Source organism: Aegilops tauschii, chromosome 7 (genome assembly GCF_002575655.3).
Source record: "Aegilops tauschii subsp. strangulata cultivar AL8/78 chromosome 7, Aet v6.0, whole genome shotgun sequence".
Classification (NCBI taxonomy): domain Eukaryota; kingdom Viridiplantae; phylum Streptophyta; class Magnoliopsida; order Poales; family Poaceae; genus Aegilops; species Aegilops tauschii.
The window spans coordinates 624,246,318-624,262,224 of NC_053041.3; the positions used below are offsets into that span (position 1 = coordinate 624,246,318).

At 43.3% G+C, this 15,907-nt stretch overlaps 1 protein-coding gene across 1 annotated transcript; it reads right to left on the reverse strand.

Annotated features, from left to right (window-relative positions):
* Window positions 1-12,861: 12,861 nt before the first annotated feature.
* LOC109736241 (uncharacterized) lies at window positions 12,862-15,161 on the reverse strand. Its single transcript, XM_040396292.1, has 7 exons — window positions 14,949-15,161; window positions 14,721-14,867; window positions 14,412-14,636; window positions 13,952-14,332; window positions 13,286-13,477; window positions 13,058-13,195; window positions 12,862-12,966 (listed from the first exon to the last, which is right to left on the reverse strand). The coding sequence occupies exons 1-7, from the start codon at window positions 15,159-15,161 to the stop codon at window positions 12,862-12,864; spliced, it is 1,401 nt and encodes a 466-aa protein (XP_040252226.1).
* Window positions 15,162-15,907: the final 746 nt, after the last annotated feature.

Consider the following 15,907-nt stretch of genomic DNA (forward strand, 5'->3'; position numbering starts at 1 on the left):
TTGACCTACGAGCGTTGCTTTTTGTAACCATCAACGATTGGCCTGCTCTCAGTAACCTTTCGGGACAGACAAATAAGGGATACAATGCATGCACGCACTGCTTACATGAGACTGAAAGTGTACGTTTGGTTAATTGTAAGAAGAACGTGTACCTGGGTCATCGTCGATTTCTTCCCCGAAATCATAACGTAAGAAAGAAAGGCAAGCATTTCAACGGCAAGGAAGATCACCGGCCGAAGCCTGCGGAACGTACTGGTGCTGAGATATTTGATATGGTCAAGGATTTGAAAGTCATCTTTGGAAAGGGTCCTGGCGGACAATCAGTTCCGCGGGGAGTTGACGGGCACGCACCCATGTGGAAGAAGAAATCTATATTTTGGGAGCTAGAATATTGGAAAGTCCTAGATGTCCGCTCTGCAATCGACGTGATGCATGTTACGAAGAATATTTGCGTGAACCTGCTAAGCTTCTTGGGCGTGTATGGGAAGACAAATGATACAAAGGAAGCACGGCAGGACTAGCAACTTTTGAAAGACCCAGATGACCGGCATCCGGAGTGGTTTCAAGGTCGTGCCAGCTACGCTCTTACCAAAGAAGAGAAGGTCATTTTTTTGAATGCCTGAGCAGTATGAAGGTCCCGTCTGGCTTCTCATCGAATATAAAGGGAATAATAAACATGGCGGAGAAAAAGTTCCAAAACCTGAAGTCTCACGACTGCCACGTGATTATGACGCAATTGCTTCCGATTGCTTTGAGGGGGCTCCTACCGGAAAATGTTCGAGTAGCCATTGTGAAGCTATGTGCATTCCTCAATGCAATCTCTCAGAAGGTAATCAATCCAGAAGATCTACCACGGTTACAGAACGATGTGGTCCAATGCCTTGTCAGTTTCGAGTTGGTGTTCCCACCATCCTTCTTCGATATTATGACGCACCTCCTGCTCCACCTAGTCGAAGAGATTTCCATTCTCGGTCCTGTATTTATACACAATATGTTCCCCTTTGAGAGGTTCATGGGAGTATTAAAGAAATATGTTCGTAACCGTGCTAGGCCAGAAGGAAGCATCGTCAAGGGCTATGGAAATGAGGAGGTAATTGAGTTCTGTATTGACTATGTTCCTGACCTTAAGCCGATTGGTATTCCTCAATCGCGGCACGAGGGGAGACTAAGTGGAAAAGGCAAGATCGGAAGGAAATACACGATATGTATGGACGGTCATTCTATGACTGAAGCACACCACACAGTTCTGCAAAATTCCAGCTTTGTGGCTCCGTACTTCGAGCAACACAAGAATATTTTACGCTCGGACAACCCGGGGAAGCCTGAATCCTGGATTAGAAAGGCCCACATGGAGACTTTCGGCAGTTGGTTGCGAAAACATTTAATGAATGACAATGATGTTGGAGATCAGCTGTACATGTTGGCCAAGAAACCATCTTCGACTATAACGATTTTCCAAGGGTACGAGATAAATGGGAATACATTTTACACCATCGCCCAAGATAAAAAGAGCACCAACCAAAACAGTGGTATCCGCTTTGATGCAACAACCGAGAATGGGCGAAAGGTCACATATTATGGTTACATAGAGGAGATATGGGAACTTGACTATGGACCCTCCTTTAAGGTCCCTTTGTTCCGGTGCAAATGGTTCAAGCTAACATGAGGTGGGGTAAAGGTGGACGAGCAATACGGAATGACAATGGTGGATTTCAACAATCTTGGTTACCTTGACGAACCATTCGTCCTTGCCAAAGATGTCGCTCAGGTTTTTTATTTGAAGGACATGAGTAGCAAACCGAGGAAACGGAAAGATAAGAAAACGATCAGTACATCATGCGATGATCCAAAGCGCCACATTGTTCTTTCAGCGAAAAGAAACATCGTGGGAGTGGAGGACAAGACAGACATGTCAGAAGATTATAATATGTTTGGTGAAATTCCGCCCTTCAAAGTGAACACTGACCCAAGCATTAAGTTAAATGATGAGGATGCTCCATGGATACGGCACAATCGTAAGCAAGCAGGGACACAAGGGAAGAATTGATGTGTAATAATTTATTGTACCAAACTTTGTATTTGGTCGATGAACTGAATGATGTATCAAACCTTTTGTCAAACCTTCAAGGGATCGATGAACTGAATTTTTTGATATATTATTTGTATTTTTAAGATTTTAAAATGAATTAGTTTTATTTTTCTGATTTTTTTGATATATAATTGTATTTTTAAGATTTTAAAATGAATTAGTTTTATTTTTCTGATTTTTTTGATATATTATTTGTATTTTTAAGATTTTAAAATGAATTAGTTTTATTTTTCTGATTTTTTGATATATTATTTGTATTTTTAACATTTTAATAGCAAAAATAATTATCATAAAGTAAAATAAATAAGTAATTAGAAACAAAATAAAATAAAATAAATAAGTTTTTTGTTGTAAGTAGAAACAAAACAAAATAAATAAAGCAAAAAAGAAAACAAAAAACAGGCAAAAAATAAAAAATATGCCACCTACTGGGCCACCACGGCCTGAATACGACTAGAAACCCATCGATGGGCCAGGATTCAGGCCCGCAGAAGGCCTAGTAGGCCCATCAGGCATAGCAGTGACAATTAGGCCCGTAAGCCTGCAATGGAGAGGAGCTCAAGAGGGGAGCGGCAGTGGGGCTTATAAACCACTGCGCGCCCCTCTCAACTAGCGAGGTGGGACTAAACTTTCGACGCGGGCGTAGCAGCACAATGCCTTTAGTCCCGGTTGGGGAGGCGGACCGGGACTAAAGGTACCCTTTAGTCGCGGTTGTTGTCTCCAACCGCGACTAAAGGCTCTTTCTGCGCGGGAACGAAAGCGGCGCCAAAACCCTTTAGTCCCGGTTGGGGAGGCGGACCGCGACTAAAGGTACCCTTTAGTCGCGGTTGGTGTGGACAACCGCGACTAAAGGGTACCTTTACTCGCGGTCCGCCTCCCCAACCGGGACTAAAGGTATGTCTATATATACTGCACTTAGCAGTTTCCGCCACTTCCCATTCTCCTCTCTCGACGCCGAAGCCCTGCCCCGACGTCGATCGACGCCGAAGCCCTGCCCCGACGCCGACGCCGACGCCGAAGCCCTGCCCCGACGCCGACGCCGACGCCGAAGCCCTGCGCGCCGCCGCCGCCGTCCCCAGTGAGCGCCGCCGCCGCCCGTGCCCTGCCCGCCGCAGCCCCTGCCCTTGCCCGCCGCCCGCCGCCCGACGCCCTGTCGCCCGACGCCCTGCCGCCCGCCGCCCATCGCCTGCCCCTGCCTGCCGTCCTCCGCGCGCCTCCCGCCGCCGGAAAAGGAAGAAGAAGAAAGAAGAAAGAAAACAGAAGAAGAAAACAAAAGAAAACAGAAGAAAAACAAGAAAAAGGAAGAAAAAAGGAAAAAGGAAGAAAACAAAAGAAAAAGGAAGAAGAAAGAAAAAAGAAAACAAAAGAAAACAGAAGAAAAACAAACAGAAGAAAAAAGGAAAAAGGAAAAAAGGAAGAAAAAAACAGAAGAAAAACAAAAGAAAACAAAAGAAAACAGAAGAAAAAGGAAGAAGAAAAAAAGAAGAAAGAAAAAGGAAGAAGAAAAAAATGAAAACAAATGAAAACCAAAAGAAAGAAGAAAGAAAAAGGAAGAAGAAAAAAAGAAGAAGAAAAGAAGAAGAAAGGAAGAAGAAGAAAGAAAGAAGAAAGAAAAAGGAAGAAGAAGAAAGAAAGAAGAAAGAAACCAAATGAAAAAAGAAGAAAAGAAAGAAGAAAGAAAAAGGAAGAAGAAAAAAGGAAGAAGAAAGAAAAAGGAAGAAGAAAAAAAAGAAAACAAAACAAAAGAAACCAAATGAAAACCAAAAAGAAAGAAGAAAGAAAACCAAATGAAAACCAAAAGAAAGAAGAAGAAAAAAGGAAGAAGAAAAAAAGAAAGAAGAAAGACAGAAGAAAAAGGAAGAAGAAAAAAAGGAAGAAGAAAAAAAGAAAGAAGAAAGAAAGAAGAAAGAAAAAGGAAGAAGAAGAAAAAAAGAAGAAAGAAAAAGGAAGAAGAAAAAATGAAAACCAAATGAAAACCAAAATAAAGAAGAAAGAAAAAGGAAGAAGAAAAAAAGAAGAAGAAAGGAAGAAGAAAGGAAGAAGAAGAAAGAAAGAAGAAAGAAGGAAGAAGAAAGAAAGAAGAAAGGAAGAAGAAGAAAAAAAGAAGAAAAAAGGAAGAAGAAGAAAAAAAGAAGAAAAAAGGAAGAAGAAAGAAACCAAATGAAAACCAAAAAGAAAAACAAAGAAAACAAAACAAAATACTTGGCAGTGCTCAATAATCTTATTTTTTAATTCCTCCTCCTCTATGTCCCCTTAATCTTATTTTTTAATTCCTTTATACTTAAAGAATTTTTACTACATGCAGGAGTGACATATGGCGGACGATAGAGCCGAGCCGCTTAGGGATCCGGAGGCTGAACGTTATTTAATGGGCATCATCAACAACGAGATTCCTTATGTGCCGGGCTCAGAATATGAGCAAGAAGAGGATGTAGTCTCTTCTTTTCTGAACCTTGACGGTGGAACAGAGATTGTCGATGATCAAGAAGGTGAAGGAACGGACATTGTCGACGGAGGTCAACCGTCAACAAACGACGATCTCGAATTGCAAGTAGCAACCACCTCCGGCGAGGTATATATATACATTGAGCCTCTCGTGATACAAACTTACTGAAATGTGAATACATATGTATTAACGCGCGCGACTCTCTTTCTTTTTTTAGCCCTCCGGATCGAGTACGACAAAGCGTGGCAAATCCAAGGCGATGAAAACAGGAGAAACATATGCCATTGAGTTTGTCAGTGAAACCGGCAAGCCCCTACAGCACACCTCAAAGTTTATCAACCAATGCGGAGTCGTTGTTAGAGACAACGTCCCGATCACCGTCCAGGAATGGAAGGAGCCAAAGAAGGCACGTCTTGGTTTCAGTTTTGTCGACAAGAGAACGAAAAAGGATTGCTGGAGAAAGCTTATGGAACATTTCATTCTACCTCCGGAATACAACAAAGTCGATGAATTCGGTAACGAGGTTCCGGGTGGACGTCAGAGGAGGAGGCTAGTTAAAGAGTTCGCTCTTCAGAAGATGGGCGAAGCATTCCGGAACTTCAAGAAAAATTTAACCCGTGACTATGTCAACAAGGGCAAGACTCCGGATTTCAATGGACAACATGAGAAACTGAAAGATGATTGGCCAGAATTTGTGAGGCAAAAGCAATCGGAGCATTTCAAGGAAATATCAAAAAAAATAAGGATAATGCGAGTAAGAAAAAGTTCCATCATATTATGGGGCCAGGAGGATACCGCCTTTCGGAGCCTAGGTGGCAGAAGATGGAGGAGGACCTGAGGGTGCGAGGAATCCCTCTAGGTACAGAGGGATGGGACCCAAGGGCCAAAAGCTGGTGGTACGGGCATGGGGGATCGCTAGACCCAGAGATAGGGGTGTGTGTTCACCGGCAGAGACAGTTTGCTCCCACCCAAGCCCTTATTGACGCAATGACCCAAGCTCAAGAGGGCTTGATCAAGTTCAACAGAGAGAAAGATGCACTGACAACAGCCCTCGGGAATGATGAACACGGAGGACGTGTACGAGGCAAAGGCAAAGTTCCGTGGAAAGTAGGGTTTTCCCAGGACAATGACCCGTACTGTTACAGAAGCCGTAAGAGAAAGACGGACCGGGATGCAGATCTTATGACGAAGTTTGCATCGGAACTCCATGAGTTGAAGCAGACCGTGCATGAACTAGTAAAAGAAAAATCGGCTGCAGGGCCGCATGAAGATCATGAAGCGGATCGCGGAAGCCAGCAGCGGAGAAGCAGCGTGGCTTCCACGGATGCTCCGCCTGGTGCTAGTGCACCGATGATCGAGATTCGTGCACCGGAGCCTCACTACCCCGTGGATGATGTAAATGAGATGAAAGAATGTGATCTGCATTATCCCGTGGGGAACGTTTCCACGAAGGTAGCTAGCGGCAGTGCTTTACCCTGTACACCTGGAGCACTCCACCACAACAACCCCATTGCATATGGCTATGCTCGTGTCACGGTGGAAGACATAGTCCAAGGGTTTGAGGACCTGGAGATTGACAAACCTACACCCGAAGGGGAGAGAAGACTTGGAGATGTCAAGCGCCAGATCATTCTATGGAAAAAGAAGTACATAGTGTTTCCAGGCGAGGCGCCAAGGCTGGCAAGTCCACCCCCTCCGATGGTGGTGGTGGTGGTGGTGGCGGTGGTGGCGGTGGTGGTGGTCGTGGTGGTTCACCTACACCTCCTTCACGCCATTCGACGCCGTCCCCCGATCCACAACCTCCGGCGGGTACGACGCCCCCCAATCCTCCTCCGGCGGGTACGACGCCCCCCAATCCACCTCCGGCGAAGAAGCAGAAGCAGGCGGACAGCAAGGAAACCCGCTCCTGGACTATTAACCCGGACCCTTATGTACCTAAGACCACAAGGGTACCGGAGCCATCACTGAAGCCTCTTCTCCCAAGGCCTTGGGAACTTAGTGAAGCTGAAACCAAATTGGCCGCGTCTGCTGATTATGAGAAATGGAAGGCGGATATGAAGGCGATAAAAGAGCCTGAGCCCAAGCAAGTATTCACTGAGAAGCAAAAGAAGTGGGCTAAGGATTTTTTGACGACACCGTCCCAAGCCGAGCTGAATATGCCTGACGACTATGGACATGAACTTCGTAGGCAAGCAAAAATATTGAAGGAGGAGAAAGAAGAAAGTAAAAAAAAGCCGGAAACAAGTTGACCAGCTCGGGATGCAGAAGAAACAATCGATCCCCCCGCTCATAGTGAAAGCCGGTCCGGAAGAGGACCCCGAGATCATAGCAGCTGCGGCAGCACTTGGATTGACTATAGCGAGTGCCATGAAACAAGCGTCCGAGATGGGTTTGACTCTTCGTGCCTTCTTAGGCCTTGAGGATGCGCCAGTATGTGAGATAGCATTACAATATGTGCGGAATGGGCCTCTCGTCGAGCCTGCGCGGGAAAAGAGTCTACCACCACAAATGCGAAATCTGCTACGTTGGTACAAGCAATTCATAACATGGGCCGACAAAGAATATGTTTATGCGGATGTTACAGATGAGCATCACACCAAACGGTACTCTGTACAAGTTCATATGAGTGAATTGTTCCAGCTGTTCAATCTGCGCGACCTCGACAAATCTATGCTGAGTTGCTACGTTCTGTAAGTGATTTATTTCTACCTCATCTCGTTCTTCATTGCCTGCACTATATATATATATTGTCCTAACTATATTGTTGCGTACGCTATTATGCAGATTGAAGATTTGGGAATGCAAAATAAGAAACATCCATGATGTTGGGTTCATTGACCCACATATCGTTAATGGACATGTGTTACAACATCACCCCGAAGACGTGGAGAAAGACTTGTACAAGTTTCTTAGAAAGCATCAACTCAAAAGTCATATTCTATTTCCTTACCATTTTGGGTGAGTGTTTCTCTCTTGTGCCCATTCTCTTTTGTTTATTCCATGCATGGTATGTCTAATCGATGAGTTATGCATGACTGTGCATGTAACGTGTCCGCAGGTTCCACTGGATTCTGCTAAATATTGAACTTCACACCTCCAGAGTTCTAATCATGGACTCTATATATTTGGATCCAAAGCGTTGGGCCGACATGAGAAAAATGCTGCAAAAGTAATTATTTTCAATCATTTGAGCTCTATATCGATCGGTCTCTTTCGTTCATTTCCTAATATAAAGTAACTAATAACTCCCTTGTTCATTTAATTTTCTTTGCCCTGTAGGGTTTGGAGACGGTTCTCAGAAGAAATTGTCGGTGAATTCAAACATGAGCTAGATTTCAGAAGGTTAGTTAATGTGGATAAGCAGCCACCGGGGACCAATCTATGTGGATACTATGTTTGTGAGAACATCCGGAGACACACCTCTGAGCGGAAGGCATCGGATAGCGTGCGGAACGCGACGGATAACTTGCGGAGGAGGCTTAGTCCAGAAGCTCGCTTCCGACCAATTCAAGAAGAATTAGCAGGATTTTTCATGAGGGAAGTCATCAATCCTAAAGGAGAACACTATACCGAGGACGAAGAAATTTATATGCATAGCCGAGATTGAAACTTGTTCGAAGTTGTATATGGTCATCCATCCTAATTGTGTATGGAAACTTGTTCGAAGTTGTATATGGTCACCCGAGATTGAATATATATTATATATTCCTCTTGAATTCTTCTTGTTTGAAATTTCATATGCATGTATATAGTAGCGTAGAATATGTGTACTGAAACTTCATCAAAATTAAAATAAAACACAAAATAAAATATAAAAGAAATAAAACACTCCAAATTAAAAAGAAATCAGGTTAAGGGGGGCTAAAACCCTAAACCTGCGGAGGAGGCCTTTAGTCCCGGTTGGCCACGAGAACCGGGACTAAAGGTCCTCCGCCCCGACGGACCACGGGCGCCCACGTGGACGGACCTTTAGTCCCGGTCAGCCACAAGAACCGGGACTAAAGCCTTTAGTCGCGGTCCGTAAGAGGCGCGACTAAAGGGGGGGGGGGGTCTTTAGTCGCGCATATTTAGTCCCGGTTGCACAGCCGGGACTAAAGGCTGTTGCGAACCGGGACTAAAGGGCTTTTTTCTACCAGTGTCATGCAGCGACATGGCGATGATGATGATGATATGGATATAGATGATTCATTTGCTGAAAATGCACTCCGGGTACGTTTTTATAAAAATAGGAGAAGAAATGACATAATAACCATATGAGCGCTTACATGTATTTTTTTGAAATGTGCGCAGATGGACGAGAACGGGGACTTTGTGAGGAATATTGTGGATGATGAAAGTGACAAATCGCACGTTGATGCATCACATGATGACAGCTCCAGTAAAGTAAGTTTTAAAACTTACATACATTACATATTAAAATAATAACTGACTGACATACATGGTTTCATGCATTAATTTACAGGGAGATGTAGATGGTCCAAGCGGGAAGGATGAGCATGTTGTTGATGATATGTTTAATTTTGACACCGGATTTGATGAATATCAGCAAGAATCATTGGACAGGCATTGGAAGGTGATGAGGAAGACGTTCAGGTCACTAGGAGAGGCTTACATTTTCTATAATCAGTATGCTTACGAGCGTGGTTTCAGCGTAAGAAAGGACTCGCTGAAATATTCGAAAGGTCGTGAGGGAACTATGCGCTTGAGAAAGTATCTATGTGCGAGAGTTGGGAAACGACAGGCAAAACTTTGTACAATGGAAGGCAGGACCCGCAGGTTCAGAGGGGAGACTCGTTGCTACTGCGATGCGCATATAACTTTGAAACTTGATAAAGAGCGTGACGTTTGGTATGTCAGCAGTTTCAGTGATGATCACAGTCACGTTCTAGCTAGACCGGATGAAGTAACGTTTCTTCGGTCTCATAATCAGATAGAAGAATATCAGAAAGCTGAGATCTTAACTATGGGAGGTGCTGGAATCAGGAAACATATGATTTATGATACTCTCATCAGTAGGTACGGGTCATATGCAAAGGCTGGTTTTGGGAGGAAGAGGCTTTATAACATGTGTTATAGAGAAAAATGAAGTTGCTTGCACAAGGTGATGCAGACACTGCCATTGGGATCATGATGAACAGAAGAGAGAGGGATCCAGATTTCTTCTTTGAGCACACCGTCGATGATGAAGGAAGGCTGAAAAACCTATTCTGGTGTGATTCTCAATCATGTCAAGACTATGTTGACTACGGTGATGTGACCGTCTTCGACAGCACATACAGGATGAATAGGTATGGCATGCCATTTATACCTTTTGTCGGTCTGAACAACCACCGTTGCACCACGGTATTCGGTTGTGCTCTTGTGTCTGACGAGACGGAAGATACATATGTCTGGCTGCTTCAGACGTTTTTGAGGGCTCACTGTCAGAAGAGGCCCAGGTCAGTAATTACTGATGGAGATGCAGCTATGATTAAGGCCATCAGAAAGGTACATTCGGAGGTTTGGCATCGTCTTTGCTCGTGGCATATTGAGAAGAACATGCAGAAACACCTTCATCATAACTCTCTAAAGGAGTTCAGGTCTCTACTTTATTATGCCACTTCAAAAAAAGTATTTGAGGAGAGATGGGCAGCGTTTACCGCCAAATGGCAGTCGGAGAAAACAAAGACATGGTTACGTAGGATGTACAAGAAGAAAAGGCTTTGGGCTGCATCATATCTGTCTGGTGGGTTCTTCCTAGGTATGCGAAGTAACCAGCGAAGTGAGAGTCTGAATTCATGTCTTCACTTGCATCTAGACTCCGGTATGACTATTGTTGATATGATTGTGCACTATGAGAACTGCATAGTTCGTCTCCGTGAGAACAAGGCGCATGACGATTACACAAACTCACAGACAGTCCCAGTGCCAGTATTGGACGAGTGTAAAGATATTGAGAAATCAGCTGCCCGTGTGTTCACTGCGGCAAACTTTTATATCTTACAGGAAGATATGAAGAAGGCACGGGAGCTTGAGGTCCTTGAGAGACTGAGAGGAGCAGACACTCACAGATTCATACTGACATGGAAGGAAAATAGGGATATCAGATTCACTGTGGACTACACCCCAGGTAACTCTGAATAAACCGTGAAGTGCAGTTGCAGAAGTATGGATCGCAAAGGACTTCCTTGCAAACATATTCTTCACGTTCTAATTCAGCTACGCTTACGTGAGATACCTAAGTGTTAGTACTGCGGAGGTTGAGCCAAGTTGCAAGGGGTGGACTTCCCGTGAAGCGCACTAGCGATCTGTTTGCGTGGGGATGGGCAGGTGAAGGGGACAGAGCTAGGTACAGCGAGTTGACCATCTTATCTGCCGAAGCAACTCATAAAGCATGCCATAAACCATTTTTATTCGACAAGTTGAAGGCGGCTCTGAGGGACATAATAGATAATAATTACACTGAGGAGGATGAGCCGGGTGCGGAGAAAAAGTTTGTGAATGACGATGCATTTGAGCCTAATCAAGATCATGTTCTGGTTCATGATCCCGCAAAAGTTAACACCAAAGGTGCACCAAAATAGAATGTTAAAGGCCGTGGTAAGGATGGTCCTGATGTGACTAAAAATGGGTGACCTAAAGCATTTGATGAGAAAAGCAAACGTCAATGTGGCCAGTGCGGTCTTACTGGTCATTATAAGTCCACGTGCCTTCAAAATCCTAAGTACGATTTTTGTATGTTCATGTAAATCTTATTGTTGAAACCAAATCTATTTGTTTACTGTTTTGATATGTAGGAACTTTCCTTGATTTCTGGAGTATGGAAAATTGCTCGTCCTTTGATTGAAGAAAGTTTTTTGATGGATTGCTTGTGTCTATGAGATCTTTTTTAATTGTTAGATTATGGTATATGAGACTTATTTTGTTGATGTCAGACTTTGTTTATGTCAGACTATTTGCTAAGATACCCATATATGTATTTGTTGATGACAGACTATGTTATGCAAGAAGTATTTTCACTCTGTTTATTTCGATGTGTTCATTATGCACTGTAGTGCTGTCGTTGTTTGTTTTTCTGCACTATCGCCGTCGCTTATAACACCTTCGTTTTTAGCTTTATTTAAAAAAAGGCCCGACAAGTGCGCCGGCCAGTCTGACATTACACAGACTGGACCGACGACACTGTCCCACAGGGCAGCGTCGGACGGCGATAGCATAACAAGTTATTCAGAGGAGTTCAACTGCCTCTGTGGCGTGGGGTATATAAGCAGGTCGTCGCGCACTCCGTCGGGTGAGGTGGGACTAAACATTTCCCGTCGCCCCCGCGGGGTACTTGGGTCGTCGTCTGTCCAGCTGTATATTGCTATTGGGCCGGCCCACGCGGTCACGCGCGTCGCTCCCGGCACGGCGGCGGCGATGGAACGTTTAGTCCCACCTCGCCCGACGAAGCGCGCGACGACCTGCTTATATACCCCGACGCCACAGAGGCAGTCGAACTCCACTGATTAACTCGCTTTGCTACCGCCGTCCGACGCTGCCCTGTGGGACAGTGCCGTCGTGGCTGCCCTGTTGGCCCCTTTGCCGACGTGGCGACGTGCAATATTGGGGGGCATTTTTTTCTAACTTTATATAAACATGGACTCTTTAAGTCGCACGAGTAGACGACGGCAGAAGAATTTTTTAACATCTGTTTTATTCAAACAAGTAGACGACGGGAGAAATATTCACCGGGCGGGCATTTTTTTCTTAACATTATATAAACATGGACTATTTAAGTCACATAAGTAAACGATGGGAGAAGTATGAATATGAGTAATTGAAAATTATAGACGACGGCATGAAGACAAAATAATAATCCAAATGTCATTCTTAACTGAAATATTCAAACAAGTAGTGTTTTCTTCATCACAAAATATCCTAGTCAAAATAAATGAAAGCATCATTTGAGCGTACAAAATTTTCTGTTACATAAATTTTGCCGCATTTATTTCTTCTTTGCAAGCCGGGTAACTTTGTCTTTGACATCGTTGAGAGTATTTCTCTCTGAAAAAATAAGTTGCGCAATCATTATGTCCCTCGATTTATCAACTGACCCATGTTAGAACTTCATATTAGTCCAATGCGATTTGTATCACATAATGAATTCAATTAAAATATAAGCATTTGAAATAAAACCATACCTGCGAAAAACGGCTTGTCCATTTGTCACCGTCCCAGTATTGAAAGCATCGAAGGACAAATATTCCACATGAATTGCTGGTCCATACAAACAATGATTCATAAGTTCGCATTTCAGATAAGATATAAAAACAATGTGAAAGATATAAAACCATACGCACCCATCTTCCTATTGTGGCATGTTATACGTTTTAATAGGCCAGGTAGAGACATCCGGATAATTCACAGCACCGCTCGCATTCGCATCACGTATGTCATATCCAAGTTGTTTTTTCTGTTCATATGATTGATAGCACGCAAAGGATTTAAGATAGTTAAATTACGAACTGATAGTTTCGATAAGGCGATGTGAATTTAAACCGTACCAGCTCCTCAACTTTGTCTTTAACTTCACTGTCAAGTTCGCGTCCCATCAAAGAATCAAGAACCTGAAAATCTTCCTTCGGGCGATGCATGACGACCGAAACCCAGTGGGTATTTCCCTTATTAAGAGGTATATAAGTCTGCATCACAATAAATATACGATGTAATCAACACATATTGTTTTATTATTTAAAACCAGTAAATGCATACATTAAGCCAGTCGAACTTACCTTATCTTTTTTAAAATACTCATTGGTGCATCTATTCACGGGTCCATTCTTCTTCGCCATAACTTCGTTCTGATTTTTTCCTGGCTCGGTGTCTGGTCTAAATTCTAGTAACCAGTTGACCAGCCAGGTCGGCATTATATGACGATCGTCACCAACAACTCCCAACAGATACGATGAATAAGCATTGATAACCTGAAAATAATTTAAAAGATGTATAACAATTCCAATTTGTAGTGAACGGTAATATAAAACACAACAATAACTTACATCACCGGTTATCCATTGATGGTTAAGAATCTTACAAGCCCTCTCTGCACTAAGACCTTCGTGCATGCCATCATTGAATATTTCCTTCTTTCTATGTTTTGTTGAATGCTCATAAGCACGGACAAACTTAACAGACGCTTTCACCACATCGTATTCATCACTAGAATTTTGAAACACTTCTTTCTCGAATAGTTCTGCAGCACATAACTCTAATATGTTACTTAATCAATGAGAAGTAGTAACTTCAGGGCAAAGTCAATTAAAACAGCCTAAAACTTTATAAAACTCACTTGCTTTTGCAGAACGTTTTGCACGCTTAGTCGGTATAGTAGACACATAAGGAGACTTCACAAGGTTTGATCAGTTGCGCTTTCGTTTCCCAACAACCTCCTCCGGTACCTCATATTCTCCAATAGAACAAACTGATCCACGTGATGCGATTTCATCTGTTCCTAAAGATGTAACGGATTTCTCATCCGATACCTCAGGAACTTCGATAGGATCATGTTTATCACCCTTGAAACTATCCAAATAGTCAGGTGTGCAATAATAAGGTCTCTTTTCTTCAGAATCATTAAGATCAACTTCATCATCCTCTTGCACATTCTTTTTTGCTGGTGTTTTCAAATTGTCCATATCAGGTTGATATACAAATTCTTTACGAGGGTCTACACCATAGTTTCTAGATTCACTATTATCACCATACTCATTCTCTTCTTCTTTTTCACTATCACCGGCTTTGTAGAACACACCGCTTTTGTTCAATTTCTCTATCACCCTCTATGATTACAAATAAGTTCTAGTTAGTTAGGTGACACATCAATAAACAAATTGAACGGCAAAAAAACAAAACTTGTACCTGTGCGCATAGCTCTGGCAAACGAAGCATGTCCTTACGAATGTGCTTCAGCTCAGTCATAATCCGATCCATAATAGGGTCCTGGCTAGCGGAGGCCTCAGATGTACTCACACCTTTTCTCCTTCCTGTAATGTTAGACTTTTTCGTACTGGATTTCTTGTTTTTTTCAGCTTGTTCCACTCTAATTTTGTTTAGTCGGTACTCTTCAGTAATGGTGTCATCGATCTACAACATAAAGAATTATACATTCAAATTTAATTAATAATTAATTGCACACCTTAAATAAAATTAATTAATTGCACGTATTACCATCCCAACACCACGACCATATTGGAAGTCGTACTTGTCCATTTTCTCCGCTACCTCTTCTGTCCAGTTCCTCATCAAGGGGCTCAACAGCGCTAACAGATCATACTGCGGACTGGTCATTGGCTGCACCTTCTCCCAATATAGATACTGCAAAACAAAAAAATCACTTATCACATGTTACACCATTATTACATAATACAAATTTTCAACTTAAGAAATATATCATACCTGCAGAAGTGCTAGGTTGCCACGTGGCCATTCCCTAACACGGCCGGGCTGCAAGACCATACCAATCTCCGACAAACAAAACCGCAAAGTGAATGCGTTCCAGTTGAACTTTTTTATCGACCTGACATCTTGCACTAGCGCATAATAATTCTTTGGTATGTACTCATCAGACACTGGTGCAATTATAGTCCCTAACAGGACGAGAAACGCCATCCGAACAAATTCATCATCCGCATTTTTATTTCTCACAATCTTCTGAATGAGATCATCAATCAAGATTTTACAAGTCTTTTTGTTAACAAAAGTAACTGGAATTTTCTTTAATGCTTTCCCTTGGTCCATACTCAAAAAAATAGAAACATCCACTCCTTCGTTCTTCAAACTAAAAATAGCGAACACATCATCAGGCCTCAGTGAAATCAACCATTTCTTTCCGGCTGCCTCTTGTACCATGAATTTTTTAGTACTTGGGTTGAAACCTTGAATCATAAGCGCAAGCAAATTATCACGCATCTTCACCGAAGGTATTCGTAACATGCCCTCCATCTCCGTTTCGTATAATGTGAATCGCTGACTTGGTGTCAAATTATTAACAAGACTAACCCACTTTTCTACGGAACATCTAATCACGCCATTGATGTCCATACTGCATATAATAATATCTATGTGACGTTGCATGCAGATGAGATGTTATATTAGTATGAAACATATTGAAAGATATACCTATCTGACGGCGACCAGTGTGGGCGGCGGCGGGCGCTGACGGCGGGCAGTGCGGGTGACGGCGTGCGCTGACGGCGACCCGTGTGCGTGACGACGGGCGCTGACGGCGACCAGTTTGGGCGACGGCGGGCGCTGACGACGACCAATGCGGGTGACGGCGGGCGTTGACGGCGACCAGTGTGGGGTGACGGCGGGCGCTGGGGGTGACGGCGGGCGGGATCACATCGGGCGCGTCG

Coding starts and splice junctions, on each gene's coding strand:
- LOC109736241 (XM_040396292.1), bottom strand. CDS start 15,161: ATGGCGTTTCTCGTCCTGTTAGGGACTATAATTGCACCAGTGTCTGAT. Junction 13,478..13,951: donor GTTCTATTGGAGAATATGAG/GTACCGGAGGAG, acceptor AATTATTTTCAG/GTTATCAATGCTTATTCATC. Junction 12,967..13,057: donor AAGACAAAGTTGAGGAGCTG/GTACGGTTTAAA, acceptor TCATATGAACAG/AAAAAACAACTTGGATATGA.